Source organism: Tachyglossus aculeatus, chromosome X1, assembly GCF_015852505.1.
Source record: "Tachyglossus aculeatus isolate mTacAcu1 chromosome X1, mTacAcu1.pri, whole genome shotgun sequence".
Lineage (NCBI taxonomy): Eukaryota > Metazoa > Chordata > Mammalia > Monotremata > Tachyglossidae > Tachyglossus > Tachyglossus aculeatus.
Genome location: NC_052101.1, coordinates 112,971,587 through 112,990,847, shown reverse-complemented (window position 1 = coordinate 112,990,847; position 19,261 = coordinate 112,971,587). Strand labels below are relative to the sequence as shown.

General features: G+C 53.3%; 1 protein-coding gene across 1 annotated transcript in view; it reads right to left on the bottom strand.

Annotated features, from left to right (window-relative positions):
* STK11 (serine/threonine kinase 11) overlaps window positions 1–17,882 on the bottom strand; it is a 67,646-nt gene extending 49,764 nt beyond the window's left edge. Inside the window, exons 1-2 of the mRNA XM_038772028.1 lie at window positions 16,958–17,882; window positions 16,129–16,516 (exon numbers count right to left, since the gene is read on the bottom strand). Coding sequence (XP_038627956.1) covers window positions 16,129–16,418 — 290 coding nt within the window. The 5' untranslated portion in view covers window positions 16,419–16,516; window positions 16,958–17,882. The remainder of the gene's footprint in view (window positions 1–16,128; window positions 16,517–16,957) is intronic.
* Window positions 17,883–19,261: the final 1,379 nt, after the last annotated feature.

The following is a 19,261-nucleotide window of genomic DNA, read 5'->3' as shown; positions in this document are numbered from 1 at the left end:
CCAAGATCACACAGCAGACATGTGGCACAGCTGGGATTAGAACCCAGGTCCTGTAGGGACCGTCTCTATATGTTGCCAACTTGTACTTCCCAAGCGCTTAGTACAATGCTCTGCACACAGTAAGCGCTCAATAAATACGATTGAATGAATGAATGAATGAATGACTCCAGGCCTGTGCTCTTTCCACTAGGCCAAGCTGCTGCCCACTAGGCCACCCAGGCAGGGGACGCTTCTGACTCTGCTGTATTGGACTCTCCCAAGTGCTGAGTACAGTCCTCTGCACACAGTAAGCGCTCAATAAATTTCATTGCTTGACAATTTCCCTCTAAGCACAAACCGCACCGCCCCACAAGGTGATGCCGTCACAGTATTATCCTTCCATCCAGCAGCCCGGGACGGATCTGGGCCAAATCATCCAGGAGGAAGCCCACACTCAGCTTCCCTGAGCAGCAGTGAATGGGAAGGGAGGCAGGGACTGGGGGCATCCTAGGAGCTTTCGGCTTTTCTCCAGCCTCTCCCAAACGTAAAGTTCATCCTCGGGGATTTTCCTGTGGGTCTCCCAGAGGGGGGAACAAAAAATCTCCACAAAAGGAACTGGCCCAATGGACCAAATCCCATGAGGCATAAATATGACTCTCCTCCACCCCCCAATCCCAGCCATCCGAAGATGCTCCCCAAGAGACAATTTGTCCCAGCTCCTCCCAGCGCTTTGCAGTCATTCATTAGCAAATCCTTCCCATCCCTAGAAAGTAGGCCACCTCAGCCACACCCCAAAGTCCCAGCTGAGGGAAGCCCTTGCCCAGAAAACTGAATTACAGCAGGTGCTGAAAACGCTGCATCATCCCAGCAAGCCAGCGGCAGGCGGCCGTGGCCGGCACCCTGACTCCTGGCGCCTGCGAGGGGCCGGGCGTGCCTCCCGACAAACTGAAGGCCCGTCTGAGCTGGGAGAGGCTTCCCCTAGCTAGGAGAGACCCAGTTGACAGGAAACATACTGCCCGCTGCCACCTGAGGACCTCTCCCAGACAGCACAGGCCAGCTTTTCTATCCCTCCTCTCAGCTGATTCTACGGGAAAGGGAGCTTTAAAAAAAATTTAAAAAGTCACACTGGAGCAGCCAACGATGCAGGAGACCGGCCCAGCTGCATATAAGGCAGGCAAATAACCAAAGGCAAATAAATGGAGAGAGCGCTGAGTGGCAGCCTGGCCTAGTAGAAAGAGCAGAGGCCTGGGAGACGGGGACCTGGGTTCTAATCTCACCTCTACTCCTTGCTTGCTCCTCCTCTGGAAGACAGGCATAAAATCCCCATTCTCCCCTGTCTTAGACTGCACCTACTCCCAGCACTTAGTACAACGTTTGGCACGTCGACAGCTCTCAACAATCATGCAATCAACTGCATTTATTGAGCACTTACTATGTGCTGAGCACTGTGCTAAATTCTTGGGAGAGTACAATGCAACAGAATCAGCAGACACATTCCCTGTCCATTATGAGCTTACAATCTAGAGGGGGACACAAACATTAATACGAATAAAATACCAAATACCCCCAATATCGATCAATGGTATTTATTGAGCACTTGTGTGCGGAGCACTGTACTATGCGCTTGGGAGAATACACTACAACAGAGTTGACAGATGTGCTCCCTGTCCACATTATTAAAGCGGGTCACCCGGCACATCCTCTCTCCCCTTTAAAGGACTGGGGTTCATGTAGACGAACTGCTCAACAGGGAGCCGAGGAGAAAACAGAAAAGCCCAGGTGAAATCAAGCTGCTTTTAGGTCTTCCCAACACTGCAGCAGAGATGAAGGCGATTGTTCACTCTGGAGATTAAGGAAGGGGGCTGTGTCTCCACCTCCCGGAGTTTTAGACCTGGGTAGGGAGAGGTGAGTCCTTGCTACACAAAACCAATTTCCAGGGTTAATAGAGCCTCTCCTGTGCTGCACCAAGTGGCCCAGGTGCCCTGACTCATCTCCACTGTAGCTGTTCCCAGCTTTCCCAGCTGGCAAAACTGCCAGGACAGCATTTCAGCTTCTCTGCCAGGTGCTTTTCTGGGACGATCCCACACCGGGTGCATTACTGGAAATGCAGCTGGGCTTCGAGTCAACAACAAGAAGCGGCTCCTCCCTGGACCTGGGCGGCCCATTTGCCTCTGCTGACCACACAGCCTTGGCTTCCTCATCTCTGACCTCCCACTTCCCCTCTGGCTCCGTCCGGCCCCGCCTGGGGTACCACCTCCCCGGCCGGCTCTAGGCCCGTGGGGTGAGGTGGCTCTCGTGATGTGAAAAACAAACCGGTTCTCTCCGGGCCCGGTAAATGCCCCGGGCTGCAATGGCGCAACTTTCTAGTCCTGGGACACCCGGCCCATCCGGTTGGACAGCGGTGGTTGGTGGGTGACCCAGACCTATTCGGTCTTGGGACAATGGGGAGATAACTGGCCCGAGATCTCAGAGCCAGTCTGCAGCCAGCAGAGAAGAGCCCCAAGTATCGCCAGTTCCCTTCCAGTCTGGCTTTCTCGGCCAGAATACAGCTTGCTTGCCTTCTTGCCTTCTATGGGGAATGTTAAGGGCCTAACATCCTTCCCCGCTGGAATTCAGAGCCAAACTCATCAACAGAAAGCAGAATGCAAACTCCTAACTGTGGTTCGGTGGTGTCCTCCCCCCCTAAAACCCCAACAACTCATTTCCCATGGTGACCGAGGTCACCGAACATGCTTCAAATCCAGAACCGTGAAGGCCAGAGTCGCTCTGAGCACTCACTGGGCCTTGCCAGTTTCAACCCCCAAATGTCAGCGTTTCGCGCTCCGAACTCCTAGGGCCTTCTCTGCCGAGGGCTAAAAATAACCCCCGACACCTGAACGGGGCTGCCTGCTCGGATCCACTCGCCTGCCAACCACCGGGGCCTCCTCCAGATTCGCGGGCCAGGCTTTGGGGCGTTTAGGAAAACCAGCTTATTTGAGGTTAAGGAGGATTTTTCAGATTGCCAAACCACCTCCTAAACACAACCCAGACGAAGAGCTCACCCGTTTACGCAGAGCACAGCTGTGGCTCACACAGGGAGAAGAGCTAGGCAGGTCCATCCCGAACCCCTAGGGTGCCAGTCCAGCACCCTGCAAGCCCCAGGGACACTCCTGGGTTAAGAGACATTGTAAGAGACCAAGAGAGCAAACTGTCTCAACCCCAGTACCGGTCTCAGTCAAGTGGTGGGAGGGTCCTGGACATCACCTGAACCTCTGTGGCAAGTGACAAGCCAGCCTCTTTAAGCCAACAGGGAGACTCTGCTGCATCCCCTAAAAGAACCTCTCATTTAGGCACTTCAACTTCCTAAGACTCTGGAGCGTTGCCTCAGCTGATACCTCCACCCCAGGCTCCTTCCTCGTCCCCGTAGACGAGGGAGAGAGACCCGGTGGAGGGGAGGTGACCGTCCAGCTCAGGAGAGCGAGAACTCCTATCTTCCAGGAGTCGGACTCATCCGTACCCCAGGCCTGCGGCCCAAGACCAATCCAGCCGGCAGCCAAGTGATGGTCTTTCCTGAGTGCTGACTGTGCACAGAGCACTGCACTATGCATCTGGGAGAGTCCAATAAAAGTAAATTCAAAGTAAAAGCCTTGATCCCAGCAGCCCTCGAGGGGTTTACAAGCTAATGGCACCGACTCTTCCCTGCCCTCCCAGGGAACCCCGGCTGGGGTCAGACAAGTGGGGCTGTAGAGAACTCTGAAAAACAACTGGGCCCAACAAGGGAACGAATGATTTTACGAAGAGTTTTAAAAAAACAAAAACACACCAAAAAACTGCACGAGGCCCACCAGAAATGGTACTGGACTAGCTAAATTCATCTCCCTGCTCCTTTAATCATTCCCCTCCCCTGAGACTACAAGAATGCCAGCACCTGTCTGCCACAGATACACTCACGGCTTTCCCAAACCAACAGATTCCCAGGTAAAAAGAGCAAAAGGAGGCAGAGCGAACTAAGTTTTCTTTAGGCCCACACTAGCTGGCCTTTCTTTTGGTGACCCAGGCTTACTTCCAAGGTTGATTTAAAGCCTTGAAATGTGGAGTTGACTGATGGCCGGGAGCCACGCCCCGAGCTCGCTCTAATCTCGAGCCGGCACACCCCATGCGGCCTGGGCCCCGGGAAGTGTCTCCTCATCGTGAGTGAGCTCCCAGTGACCTTTCACATGCTCCCCAAACAGAGCAGCAGCACCTAACTGTGGGAGTCCCCTCCTCTTCTCACTTTCCGCTCACTCTCTCGGGTAACTAATCTGTTCAGATGGCCTTAGCCGCCACTGCTGACTCTCAAAACCACCTCCACGACCTCTAATCTACAGTCCTGCAGTTATTCTTGCTTCCAGGACATCTCCGCTTGGTTAGCCCAGGGGCACCTCAAACTCAATAGGTCTAAAACTGAATTTCTCTTCCTCCGGACTAAACCCACGCCTCCTCCTAGCTGACCTATCTTTCGATAACCCCCACCATCCTCCCTGTCCGAGAAGCCCACCACCTTGGGGTCCTCCTTGATTCGTCACTGTCCCAGCTCTTACTACATCCGCCTCCTGTCTCCCCACTCCAGCCTTACTTCACTCTGCTGCCAGATCATTTTTCTATTATAAATTTTTTTTTAAAAAAAAGTCCCGTCCATGTCTCCCCACTCCCCAAAAGTCTCCAATGGCTGCCCACCTACCTCTGCATCAAACAGAAACTCCTTACCATTGGCTCTGAGACACTCAATCACCTCGCCCCCTCCTACCTTGCCTCACTGATTTCCTACTACGAGGTGGCCCGCACATTTTGCTCCTCTAATGCCAACCTACTCACTGAACCCTGATCTCACCTGTCTCACCGCCAACCCCTTGCCCACATCCTCCCTCTGGCCTGGAACTTCCCTCTTCCTCCATACATGACAGATCGCCACTCTCCCGGCCTTCAAAGCCCTCCTAAAAATCACATCTCCTCCAAGAGGCCTTCCCCGACAAAACCCCGATTTCCCCTATCTGCCCTCCCTTCTGCATCTCTTCGGCATTTGATATTCATTCCACCCTCAGCCCCACAACACTTATGTACATAGCCTTACACCCTGCCATTTCTCCTGTCATTTATTTTAATGTCTGCCTTCCCCCACTAGCTCCCTTGTGCAATGTACTTTCCCAAACATTCAGTACAGTGCTCTGCATATGGTAACACTCAAATCCCACTGATTGGATAGACTATTGTATCAGCCTCTTCAATGGTCTCCCTGCCTCATCCCTCCCCTCCTGTTTTGGCCTCTACCACCCATGGCTGTACGAATCATCTTCCTGAAGCATCGCTTGGCATCCATCAGTCCACTCCTCAAATCTGACCAGGGGCTACTCAATCGCCCCCTGCACTGAGCAGAAACTCCTGACCGCTGGCCACCCCTCTCTCCTTCTTGCATTATCAGCTCTTACACTTTGTTCACCTTCCAACTGTACTTTGCTCTCAACTCCCGACCAACTTTTTTGCTCAGGATGTTCCCCTAGCCTGGGCCTCCCTCTTTTCCCGCAAATCCATCAGACCACAGCTCTCCATGTTTTCGAAGCCCTCATAATGCCGCGTCTCCTCTGGAACCCTTCCTTGATGCATTCTCAACCTCCAAGCCACATCAAACCAACAGCACCCTTAGCACTTTTTTGCACTTCAGTTCCTCAGTCATTTTTGTGTATTCGTATATTCGGCTATTTTTTAATGGTATATGTTAAGTGCTCACTATGTGTCAAACACTGTTCTAAGCTCTGGGGTAGATACCAGCCCATTAGGCCGAACACAATCCCTGTCCCATAGGGGGCTCAAAATCAGAGAACAACAATTACCATCATAATAATTGTGGCATTTGTTAAGCATTTACTATGTGCCAAGCACTGTACCAAGCACTGAGGTGGATTCAAGATAATCAGGTGCCACATGGGGCTCGCAGTCTAAGTAGGAGGAAGAACAGGTATTGGACCCCCATTTTCCAGATGAGGTAACGGAGGCCCAGTGAAGTGACCTGAGCTGCAGTTAATGAGTGAGATGAGCTGCAGTTAATGCGGCCCAAATTTGAGTGGCGGGAGCTTCTGGGGAAGAGGGGGAGAAAGCCTATCCACCCTGGACCCAGCCCCACCGCACCCTGTTGAATCAGACACTCTCTGCCCAGTGCCGACAGCCACGACACGACGACAAGCCTGCTGGCTGCCCCCGGCCTTTAAACGGCTCCCTTCCGGGGAAAATCTGGGGGAAGGCAAAACCCCAGTGACCTTGAGGTAATTCAACCAAGCTCCGGGATTCGATTTAGTTTACGGGGAAGGCGGATTTGCGGAGCGGGCCAAGCAGCTCTAATTATAGTCATCATGACCAAAAGGCTGAAGTGGATTAAATTAGTGAGGAAACTGCAGTCAGCATCAGTGGACGGCTAACAAGTTTCTAACTAATGAAGGGAGACAGGCTGGTGGCTTAGATGGCCGAGGCACGGGGGTGGGAGCCGGGGAAAGAAAGAGCTTCCTCCTCTGTGCACGCTGAAGGAGTGAAGAAACCAAAGCTCCTCGTCTCCAACAGGGTGGTCGCTTTTAGTGCAACCCCAGAGCCGTCGGAGGGGACGGCCTCCTAGCTCTGACCCAGCAATCCCTCAGTGACATTTAGTGAGTGCTGACTGAATGCAGAGCACCGTACTAAGCGCTGGGGAGAGTACAGGACACAACAGGGTTGGTACACGCGATCCCTGCCCATGACAAGCTGCCAGTCTAGAAGGGGAGACAGATATTAAAATACATTGCAAACAGGGGAAATGGCAAGGTCTAACAATACTGACAAAGTACCGTGGTAAGAATCAAAGGGCTTCAGGGGTACCCAGCCAAGTGCACAGTTGATGCAAAGGGGAGGGTGGATCGGCGAAAGGCCTATTGGAGATGCGATTTTAGGAGGGTTCTGGAGGTGGGGAGAGCAGCCTCTCTCCCCTCTCTCCCCTCAGCACAAGTCAGGTTGTAGACAGAACAGCAGGACCTCGGCTGGATGAAGCGGGTCCGACCGCTGTACGATTCGTCCCAAGCCTAGACTGTGAGCCCGTTGTGGGCAGGGACTGTTGCTGAATTGTAGTTTCCAAGCACTCAGTACAGTGTTCTACACACAGTAAGAGCTCAATAAATACGACTGAATGAGTGAATAAATGCCAGATGGGGTGGAAAAAACGCATTTCCCGCCGCTCCCTTCCTGACCAAATGGAGTCCTTTCATTTATTCATTCATTCAATCGTATTTATTGAGGACTTACTGTGTGCAGAGCACTGTACTAAGCGCTTGGAAAGTACAATTCAGCAGCGTAAAGAGACAATCCCTACCCAACAACTGGCTCACAGCAACATTTGGTTCTGGCCTGCCAGCCAGGAACCCTGGATTTCTGGGGCCTCATCGGGCCATCGTTAGCCCAGCGGGTCAGAGTGACCTCTGGGCAGCGGCCAATAATCTGATATGTGGTGAGGAAGGGAGCAAACTGCAAGATGCACTCTGTCCCCTAAAAGCCACCAGAAGAGGCCTGAGGTACACAAACGAACCCAAAAGATGAAACACCAATTTTCAATATTTGCAGCAAATCTTGAGGTGCCTTCCTTTTTGGAGCCGAGCCCCTTGAAAGATGGAGGTGGTCAAAAGCCCCCCTAGGTTTTGGCCCATCCGCCGGAAATCTGCATCACTTCTCTAGCCACCAACCCCAGCGGGAGTGAGGCAACACACAGAGGCTTCCCGTCGGACCAGTTTCACCCCAAGACCCCCCCAGGCTTCCACCACCAGCAGTAGCAGCTTGCAGGGGGAAGAAGAATTCCCCTGAGGGCCGGCTGTGCCCCAGTGGTGGAGCAACGGTGAACCGTGACTAGCTTGGAGGTTCTGGAAACATACCCAACTGGGAAAAAGTCCTTAGAAAAATCAGTTCTCCTCTCAGCCGGGCCCACGCTGAGGCCTGTGGCCTCCCAGGTTCGGAGTCAGATTGCACCACCTAGAGCTCATGAGACCTTGGTTCATTCCCAGGGAAGGTCTGGCGTCCTTTACCAGACTCCGTCCCTGCAGAGCCGGGTAGCCGCAAGGCGCTCCCTCCCTAGCCAACCTTTCCAGCCGGCTGGTCTGAGAAGAGGACAAACAGTGTAGCCACGCTACACCTACCTACCTATGGGGATTAACAAGAGTGATCTTCGCCTCCTGACCTGGTTTACGGAGGAACTTCGAATCTTGGGGAAGGTGGTCACAGCTCTGTCCTTCCCCCCCACCCCGCTCCCCTCAGAACATTAATGGTTTCGCTTGATAAACGCAAGCCAGAGAGGCCTGCCTGGCATTCTCCCCGGCCCCCAGCAGCGCAGAGAGGATGGGATCTCATAGCTGAATCCTCTTCTCCCACTGCTCTCCTCAAATGCCTACAATAAGCAAGCCCTCTTACCCTGTCCTCCAGAGCCTCCTGTTCCAGGCAGCCTTTTTAAGCCGGGGAAAAGACAGAATTGGTCCCTAAGTCAATGACTGGACACAGGAGACTCTGCAGCAACAACCGGGGCCTCTTGAAAGGCAGCAGGGAGCGATCGTTCCAACGCTGACCGCTTCTAACGACTGCCTGGAGATCTGGTTTAGAAACTCTGAGTCTAATGAAAAGAGGGTTCCCTTCTAAAAGATGAGCCACCAAGGCCCAAGCTTTCTTTCACCTTGTCCGCCCCACCCCGAGCACACAACGAGTTGTAATCGGAAGCTGAAACCTCATAAGCCCCTTCCCCACTTTCCCCTCTCCGTCTCCAGCTACCTTCAATATCCAATTTTCCAAGAGCAGAGAACCATTTGGTTGCAATACTTTTGGGAAATTAACACTTAATTTGTTCCAAGATGCCTTTCCTCCTATTTTGAGGACTCTTCTGGCCCTTGGAAATCAAAACCACCTGCAGAAGCCAAAGCTGCTCCTGATGCCTCCCCCATCTTTGTTTGCCTTCAAGGTAGGACACTTGGCTGATACCTCTGTTTCTACTCAATCAAGTACCACCGGGGAATCAACCCTCACCTCTAGTCTCTCCCTCACTTCCCCCCAGAAGAGCCACCCCACTGGAAATCCAACTATACCTGTCATCTCTTCCTGGGTAGCGTTCTAATCTCGCTGGAAGGGAACACTCAATCAACCGAGCGCTTACTGTGGTTAGAGCACTGTACTAAGCACTTGGAAGGGTACACTATAACAGAGTCGGTAGACACGTTCCCTGAAAACAACAAGCTTACAGTCTAGAGGATGAACTTTGGTCCCCCCCGAATCACCCCTGTCCACCGATGAAGGCGCCACAGCAAAATCGGGGCTAGTTTCCCACTCCCTCCCCCTTCATATACCCCAGACCACCATTCGCTCCATCTTCAAAGCATCATTAAGGTCACATCTCCTCCAAGAGGCCTTCCCTGATTGAAGCCCTCTCTCCCAGCTCGCACTCCCTTCTGCATCTACGCACTTCCATCGGTGACCTCTGGACATCTGATATCCGCCCCACCGTCAACCTCACAGCACTTATTTACATCTTCAAAATTGTATATTATAAATTATTCATATTAATGTCTGTCTCCCCCTCCAGACTGTAAGCACATTACAGGCAGGGAATGTCACTGCTAATCCTGCTGTATCGTACTCTCCCAACTGCTTACTTCAGTGCTATGCGCATAAGCGTTCAACAAATACAACTGATTGATTGGTTTGTAGCCCTTCGGAGGCTCAGAGGAAAGAAAACACTCTCCCCTCCCCATCTCGTTAAGCTCCAAAACCGTATGTTCGTTTTTATAATGGAACTTTATTTTCTATAATTGGGTTGGGCCGGTAATGGGTAGCCGTATGTGGGTTTTATGGTTTATCAGAAAAGAATGGGAGGGGGGGGAAAAAGAATCAATGAACAGCCGAGGAGAGAACGCCCAGGGTTGAGGGCTCGGACCATCTGGATTTAGCAAAAGCACAGGAAGTGTTTCTGAAATTAGAGGAAACCGTCCTTACAAGTTTAAACGTAAGGCTCTAAAGGACGTGGTGAGGCCGCACAGCGTGGGACCCTAAACGGATTTACTCCATGGTTGAAAAAACACCCCCAATTAGATTTCTTTCTCATTTCATTTCGCTCCGGAGATCCTTCTGACTCTGGCCTCGGCTGCTTCTGCAGTACCATGGGGAAAGTGGCCTGGGTCTGCCCACGGAATCGCTTTTTGATTAATCCCCTCGAAAACGTCTCCCGCTGGCAAGGGAGAAGAAAATGCTGAGCTCGTTAGCCCCAGATAAAAAGGGGCAAAGCCAGAAAAAATCTACTTCTTCTATGCCTTCAGTGGGACAGGGATAGAGTCCCCAACTGTTGAAGAGACCCGATCCAAGAAAGCCCATCCGGCCGATGGGATACTGTGAGGTTCTCGGCCCCTGCCCAGCTCCTCCTAGCTGGAGGAAAAGATGGGAAACTGCCAAGGAGGGACCAGGATGCTGACGATGTGCCACCCTCAGACTAGTCAAATTGAGCCCCTGCCCCAGCCTCCAAGCAGTGGTCCAAATCGCTGCACGAGAGCCCACTGCGGGCCTGGGCAGTCTCAGACTCCACAGACGTCCCCCCCAACTTTCGGCCCGGATCTCCTTGAACAGTTACCGGGTAAGCTTCCGCTACCGTCCACCCAGCTCCCGGCGTGACTATCGCATCAGCTTCCTCACTGGCCTCGCCTCACCCTGCTGCCTGGATCGCATCTTTCCTCACACATCTAGCCACTCCTCGAAAGCCTCCAGTGGAGGCACCCATTCGTTCTCGAAGGTACCTATTGAGTGCCTGAGTACAACTCCTGTCCTACGTGCCTAGGCGGGTCCAATGAAAGAGCAAGACCCACAGCCACTGCTCTCCAGGAGCTGACAACATCGTCAACCCACCCATTCCTCTGGGTATTAAGCACAGATGCCCCTCTAGACTGTAAGCTCGTCGTGGGCAGGGAACGTGTCTCCCGACTTTGTTTCACTGGGCGTTCCCAAGCGCTTAGTATCGTGCACTGTACACGTTAAGTGCTCAATAAATACCAGCCTGAAGCTGAAGCTCCCAGCCACAGACTTTAGGCTCTCTCCCTTTTATTCATCCGCTCCCTGAGGGCAGGGAGCAGGTCTCACTCTGTACTCTCCCAGCCACTTAGTACGACACTCCGCACCATAAATCTTAGTGATTGGTTATCCACTCTTTTCCCACTACACCCCACCTTGCACTCTTTGCTCCTCCCAAGTTAATCTCGCTATACCTCATTCTCTCCTCTCCCATCTCTGATCATTTGCACAAGCCCTGCCGCCTGCCTGGAACTCTCTCCCGGCTCCAACCTGCCAGAAGCCAGCTCTCCTCACCTTTGGAGCCCTCCTGTGAACCCATCTCTTCTGGGAGGCGTTCACCAGTTAATTTTCTTCTCCCCAGGTCACATCCTGCCACCCGTCGTCTCAGCACTTCGGCACTCCTGAGCGCTGTCGAGTCACGTAATCGATTTAAGCTTTTATTTTTTTCACCTCTCCATCTTTCCACCCTTCTACTCCTCCTGTCTGTACGCTACTTTATGTCTGCCTCCCCTGCTAGACTGTACACTCCTACAGGAATTGGGCCTTTACACTATCCAAGCACTGAATATGGTGCTCCGTACAGAGCAGGGGCTCAAATGCTACTGATGGATCGGTTCTCTTACGACCAAGTTCTTTATTTTTAATACGCTACCATCCCCGGTCTTACCCCTTCTCCTCTCTCAAAATAAGCTCCGGCCCCTGCTTCTTTTCTCTCTCCCTTTCTTCACATACACCCTCCGCCCCCACCCCAGGCACCGAATCCTCTCTCACCTTGCAGCACCTCCCAGCCCGAGATTTCCTTCACGTGACCTACCGAGAAACCCAAGGTGGCCTCGGGCCCCACCCCGTGAGAAATATTTCAAGATACGGGCTACAGAGCTACTCCTGGCTCTTGGTCGTTGGGCAGTCTAACCTGCCACCTGTTCAAGGTCCTCTGCCAGTCTCGGCCCACTGAGTTCATGCCATCAGTGCGGAGCTATTCTCCCCTTCGGCCAAATGAAGTGACAAGACAAACAGCGAAACAACCAAGGCCAGTGAAGAGACTGCTTGACCGAACCCAGAGCCTGGTATATAGACCGAGGTGTTCTCGGCACACTAGGCACAGAGCGCTAAAATTCTTGGCAGTTCCCTGCATTGCAGTCTTCTCTTTGACTGTTCATCCCCAGGAAGGAGAGAAGGATTCCCCATTAAGGCCTGGATAACTAAAGAGATCTCTCAAGCTTCGTGGGCCAAACATCGAGATGCCCACTGTCATGGCTTCCGGGGCAGGCTGAATGCAGGGTCCTGGGTGGCAACTGGCTAAAATTCCCAGTTTAACCCACCCCCCCCCCCCCACTCCAATCCAAGGATCCCCTCTCGTAAGAGTGTCCTTGTGGGCCTTCCCTCGGACAGGGGCCAAGCCTCCACACCTCTTCAGGATCATTGCCCACACCAGACACCTGGAAACCTGATAATCGCCTTAGATAAGAACAGTATGTGGGCTGTTCAGTTCTGCCTCAGAGGCTGCCCATAGAACCCTTGAAACCCTAAGGCTATTCTTTTCAAACTCTGCGGCCTGCAAAGTAGCTTGAGAATCAGGCATTCAACTAGGGCAGCACGGTAAGTACAGCACTGGACTCTAGAGGCTTCTGTCGAAGGTCCCAGGCAATTAATTAAACGTGAGCTTGGTGTTCAGTTTATTCAACTTTGGACAGGCTGGGGCTCCTTTCAGCCTCCATCTGGCTGCCGGAAGACCCGGCCGGGTCTTTGATCAGCCAGATGCAAGAATCTTGTGGCGGGGCGGGGGGGGGGGGGGGGTGGTTGTTCCATTTAATTCTCCTCCCCCAATGAGGGGGGCTGAGATGCCCCCAGAAAGAGCACCTGGCCTCCTAAACTGGGCCTCAGATCGGGAAGCAGCAGCGCTGTGGCCTAGTAGAAAGAACCCAGACCCAGGAGTCGGAGGAGCTGGGTTCTAATCCCAGTTTCACCTGGACAAGTCGCATCACTTCTCCGGGCTTCGGTTCCCTCAGGGATTCAATATCTGTTTCCCCTCCTACTTGGACTGTAAGCCCCATGTGGGACCTAATTATCTTGTATCTACCCCATTGCTTAGTACAGTGCTTGATACATAGTTGGTGCTTAACCAATACCACTATTATTCATTCAATCGTATTTACTGAGCGCTTACTGTGTGCAGAGCACTGTACTAAGTGCTTGGGAAGTACAGGTTGGCAACATTTAGAGACGGTCCTTACCCAACAACGGGCTCACATTCACTATTATTATATGACGAAATCAACTACTACTCATCATGGGCAAACGAAACATGGCAAGGTAACAAAACTATTTCCAGGAGCAGGAAGTTTCACTCAGAGCACCGGTGGGCGTGCCAGTGAGGGTCCTGAGAGGGCATGAGTCACAGTGGTCTGCCAAGCAGTTGGGAAAAGGAGGAAGGAGGTGGCAGTTCTTAAATTTTGCAGCAAATGGAGGGTTTTCAAACATCACAAATAGCATGGATCGAACAAACCAAAGGTCATCTGGGCCTGGGATAAGGCTTCCCTGAATCTGCTACTTGGGTTCGGCAACTGGAGGCCCTAGTACGATGTTGAAAAGTCAAAATATGGCTGTGCCCGGTCACTGACGGCAGCTGCCCGTAGATCGGAAACTCCTGGTGGGTAAGGATCACGTCTACCAATTCTGCTGTACTCTACTCCCCCAAGCGCTTCGTCCAATGCTCTGCACGCACTAAGCGCTCAATAGATACCACTGCTTGATTAACCGCATGCCTACTGTGAACTGAGCATCTTACTAGGTGCGTCAGGCCTCACCAGAGACACAGCCCAAGATGCTGCTACTGACGGTGCCCGCTATCAGCCGGGGTGGGGGCGATAAGGACCACCAAGGCACGACCCAACAGTCGCATGAACTTTTAGCCTGGGGCCACAGTGGCTATCGGCACGTGGGCCTTTCTGGAGCGGCCGGCCCCAGGGAACGTACGCTAACTGCTGTGGATGGCGGTCCAGGGAGGGGTAGAGTTCCAGCCAGGCAGTTCACCCCATATTTGCAGCCTGACGATGGGAGCTCAGAATCACCACACTCATCGAACTGGGGAGACTTGGTGCCATTAAGTCAGTCACTTAGGGGGCACCCTCAGGAAAGACTGGTAGCTGTTAGTTCGGGAGGGCACACTTTCTTCCACTGGCATAACCTCCAAAGTTGGTGGAGGGCCCGGCTCCTACAGCAGGAGTAGGCTCAGAGGGCTGTTTCTGAGGTTTGTTGATTTAATTCGGTCGAGAAGAGCGGGTACCTTGAAAGAGTTTATTCCCCTGAAGAATCTAAATAAAGGAATAAATGTGACTTCTGTCAGCTGGCTAATGCTGCTGCCATTTGGAGCTGAGGCCTGGGTTCAAGGGCAAGGGGGCACACTACTAATTCTTTCTAAAAACGAACCGGCCCACCCAGAGCCAACGGCATTAAACCGTCCAAGGGCCTCATCAGAACCACCACGAAATGATCCCGTTTCCATTTTAAAACCAATCATCTGGGTTAAGCAAAGCACCGACCTGTGACGTGAACAGAGTTTCTCGGCTCACCGCGCAGGCTCACAACCCGGCCGACCGACTGGGGATAAATCCCCAACACACAAGCAGAGCACCAGGGCTGCGATATATGCTGGGGGGCGGCAGGGCGAGAGAGGAGTGCCTGCACAAACTGTTTCAGGAGATGGGGATGTCTGGATGGAAGTGCTTGTGGCCCTGTTCAATGGGGGGGGGGGGGGGGGGGGGGGCACTGGGTTGGAAAGAGGAAGGAGAGAAGAGACACCTGCAAGAAGGCTAGAGGGAAACAACGCCACTCCCGAAGCATCATTATTTTGGTGCCGGTGGGAGATTTTTCTAGCACGAATCCCACTTTGCTACTTGGAGAAATGGAGAAGAGCTCTTCCCCGAGGTTCCCCTTCCAGTAAGTGGCAAAGCTGGGAATGACGGCCGGGGGGGCTCGCCCAGGCTTGTGGACTGGAACCCACCACCCCAATTTCAATCCGAGCCACGGTGTCGGTACAACCGTGTCCTGGAATCCCGTTGGTGGGCAAAGGCGTGCCGCTGAGCTTGCAAAACCTCCTGGAGGATGGGGAAATCGATCGATGGCATTTATTCGGTGCTTACTTTGTGCAGAGCACTGTACTAAGCACTTGGGAGAGTATAAGAGATTTGGTAGATATGTTCCCTGCCCATAATGAGCTTACAGTCTAGAGGGGGATTTGCTGGCCTTTCAAAACTAGTGTACATCTCCGTGAAAGGAAGTGGAGTGGGGGCACTGATAACACCTGCTACTGAAGAAATGAGGGAGAGGAAAAAAAAAAGGGAAAAGGCAGAAGAAAAGCATTATCCATTAACTAGGGCTTTGCTTTTATCATCAACTTGGAGTCAGGCCAGCTGACCCAATCCATCCTGACTTTCTACAGGCCACTTGACCACGGCGAGGGGGGCCCCTCTGGAGTCCGAGGCGGAAATCTCAGCCACCCTGGTCAACCAGAGTCCCACTCAGAGCCTCCAGAATCCACTCACCAGGGTGCTAGAATCTGCAATCGCTGATGTTTCTGTTACCTCCCAAACCGGTTAGAAAGGTCTAGGTTTTCCTTCCTGCCGACTGATATGCTGCTGGCGAATAATCCCCTTTGGCAGCAGTTAGAGTCCCCTCTGCACGGGATCACCAAATCATATACTGCTTGGTCACGGAAATGTACAGCATGGGGTAGGGAAGACTGTTGTGATTGGTGTACCGGGCCACTGTACGGCAATGCCGATTTTGCTTGCCCCCACCCCGAGGCACCCGCCGCCGGCAGCGGCGACGCCCCCTGTTCGTTAGCGGGCAGCCACCCTTCCTAAATGGGATTCGGTCTTTGGATGGGTTTATCCCACCACCAACTATCCGGCGGAAATCACACCTGAAACCAGAGGGGAATCGAACCGCCGGGCAGGTGTCTCAGAACACTGCTCTTCAAACAGGGGACGGAGGCAGCTTGTCAGCACAGAGACCGAGGAAACACAATGAGCAACAGAAACGGGTTGGTGAACCCTCTGTGTTGCCAGCTCCCGGAAATCTCAAACTTACTTTTTCACGTTGGCCTCCCCATTGGGGATTCGCCGGAGCTTCTTTTTCTTGAGGATTTTGACTGCTCTCCTGCAGAGGGTTTCCGAGTCCAGCATCTCCTTCACTTTGCCATAAGATCCTTCACCCAGGAGGTCCCCCATTAGGTATTTGCCTATGAGTTTAGCCCTTTTGCGGCGTGGCTGATAGATGACCTCGGTGGAGTCGATCCGGTGGATGAATGTGTCCATGCCCACGGACATCAGCTCGCTTTCTGTAAACATGCCCAGGTGTGAAGATCCGGCCGCACTCATCCTGGATCCGGGTCCTCGACCTGTTTTCCTTAAAACGTGTGGGGCTCCTTTAATCTTGCTTAGATTTTTGATTTTGCCCAACTTTCCTTTTCCTTTTCCTTCTCATAAAAACAAAAACAACAACGACAACGACAACAACAAAAAAAAACTCTTCAAAAGACTGGACTACGTGAACTCAGAAGACAGCCCGCAAGGGTTCCAATCCGCCCAGAGGCCCGGGTGGCGGGCAGAGCATCACTCGATTTCGGCCGAGGCACGGTTCGGACCCGGCCTTTGCCGCTTCGGTGGTTCCGGGTCTACTTGCTTACGCTCGGCCCTAAAGAGAGGCCCAGTTTGGGTTCTTGAGTGCTAGATGGGGTTCTAGAACTCTAGACCCTTGGATGGGTTTTTTTTTTCCTAAAGGGTGAAGTCTCTTTCCATGACTTTCTTTACCCTCATGTCACGGCTCCTCCCAAACACGTATTAGAACTGGGCTATCTGCTTCCCCTCCCTCTTCCGTCCCCCCCACCCCCCCTTCCTCAGCGGAACCCGGACCTTACCCCTTTGAATATAAACGGGTGGTTTTCTGGTGCTGTTGGTGGTTGGAACTAGATTGCTTGAAAGACCTTCCTCTAGCGCCTTTGGAGCCCTTGGTTCTCTCTCTCACACACACCACGCGGGCTCCTCCCCTTGTCAAAAGTTCAAAACCCTCGACACTTGAGATTTCCCGGGGTCATCCCCTCCCCAACCTCCCCGAATCCCTCCTACCAGCCTGAAAACCCCATGTGTCGCCCTGGAGAAAACCAGCCCCCCTTCTCCGCCCCTCTCAGACCAGACTGATGAGGGGACCGGGGACCAGCACCTTACACAAAAAGTTCAAATCAAAGAAAGGTGCTCAAGGGCAGGCCAGATGCCCCGCTGGGGGTTGGCAGGGAATAGGGAAGGGTGACCCCCGACTCCTCCCTAAGGACACGATCAAGCCCACCTAATTTTGTTCACCTCCCCCCAAATAAACATCCAGGCACGTTTCTACCTCCCCCCCTGCAAAAAATCTAAATGAAAGCCACTCAAGTGAGGTGGGGTGAACTGATCCAAACCCGTTCTCCCCTCTCTTCCCTCCCCTTCAAATTGAGCTCAACAAAGGGGGGTCGGGGGGGCAGCTGATTCTGGCCCTGAGGCGCCTTTTCTCAAAAGGGGCCGAAGGAGGAGTCCCTTCCTCAGCCCCAAATCTCGCTGTTGGCGGCGGGGTTCCCTCCCCGAGTAGAGGGGGACTCCTTTCTGCAGAGCCCCCGGCCCTCGGCTCCTCAGGCTTGAGAGGGGCCGGGACTGAGGGAACCGCCGCGGCCGCCTCGCCCCAGCCGCCCGCTGCTTGGAAGTCGAGGCGGGTCCCTGCCCATTCAAGGGAGCCCAGTCGTCGCCGGGCTCTTTTGGGGGGTGGCAGTGTGTGCAGTGTCCTCACTTCAGAGCGCTCCGGGCTGCCTCCCCCTTCCGCACCCGCCACGCCGCCGCCATCTTGTTTACCTCCCTCCCCTCCCCTCCCCTTTCTCCCGCCCTCGCCCCCGACGTAAAGCACGCCCTCCCCCCGCCCGCCGACGTGGCCCTCCATTGGTCACTTGCGTCAAGCCCCGCCCCTTCGCTCGTCCCCTCCCCTCCAGTCCTCGCCCACAAAACGGGCGTGTCCCCGGAGGGGTCGACGTCCATTGGCGGGGCCCTGGGTGGCCGCCCTCCTATTGGTCCAGGGAGGTGCCTGTCAAATGGGGAAGGGGGCGGAGACCTGAGTTCGGCCACGGGGAGGAAGTCGTGGCGGGGATTGCGGAATTGACGGAGACGGGGGGGGGGGGGGGGGGGGGAGCAGGGGGCAAAGGTCACGGGGAATTCATTCATTCATTCATTCCGTCTTAACTTCACTGTGCCTCAGTTCCCTCATCTGTAAAATGGGGATTAAGACTGTGAACCGCCCGTGGGACAACCTGATCACCTTGTAACCTCCCCAGCGCTTAGAACAGTGCTTTGCACATAGTAAGCGCTTAACAAATGCCATTATTATTATTATTATTCCGTCGTATTTCCTGAGCGCTTACTGTGTGCGGAGCGCTGCGCTAACCGCTTGGGAAGTACAAATCGGCAACACAGTCATTCGTTCATTCAGTCGTCTTTATGGAGCGCTTACTGTGTGCAGAGTGCTGCACTAAGCACTTGGGAAGGACAAGTTGGCAACATCTAGAGACGGTCCCTACCCCACAGCGGGCTCGCAGTCTAGAAGGGGGAGACAGAAAACAAAACATGTTACCAAAATAAAATCAATAGAATAAATATGTACAAATAAAATAAATAGTGTAATAAATACATACAAACATATATACAGGTGCTGTGGGGAGGGGAAGGAGGTAAGGCCGGGGCTTAGTGTGGGAAGGCCTCCTGGAGGAGGTGAGCTCTCAGTAGGGCCTTGAAGGGAGGAAGAGAGCTAGCTTGGCGGATGGGCGGAGGGAGGGTGTTCCAGTCCAGGGGGATGACGTGGGCCGGGGGTTGACGGCGGGACAGGCGAGAGCGAGGTACAGTGAGGAGATTAGCGGTGGAGGAGCGGAGGGTGCGGGCTGGGCAGTAGAAGGAGAGAAGGGAGGTGAGGTAGGAGGGGGCGAGGTGATGGACAGCCTTGAAGCCCAGGGTGAGGAGTTTCTGCCTGATGCGTAGGTTGATTGGTAGCCACTGGAGATTTCCAGTGATTTTGTGAAATCTTCTAGTCTTCTAGACTGTGACCCCACTGTTGGGTAGGGACCGTCTCTAGATGTTCCCAAGCGCTCAGTACAGCGCTCTGCACACAGTAAGCGCTCAATAAATACGATTGAGTGAATGAACACAGAGAG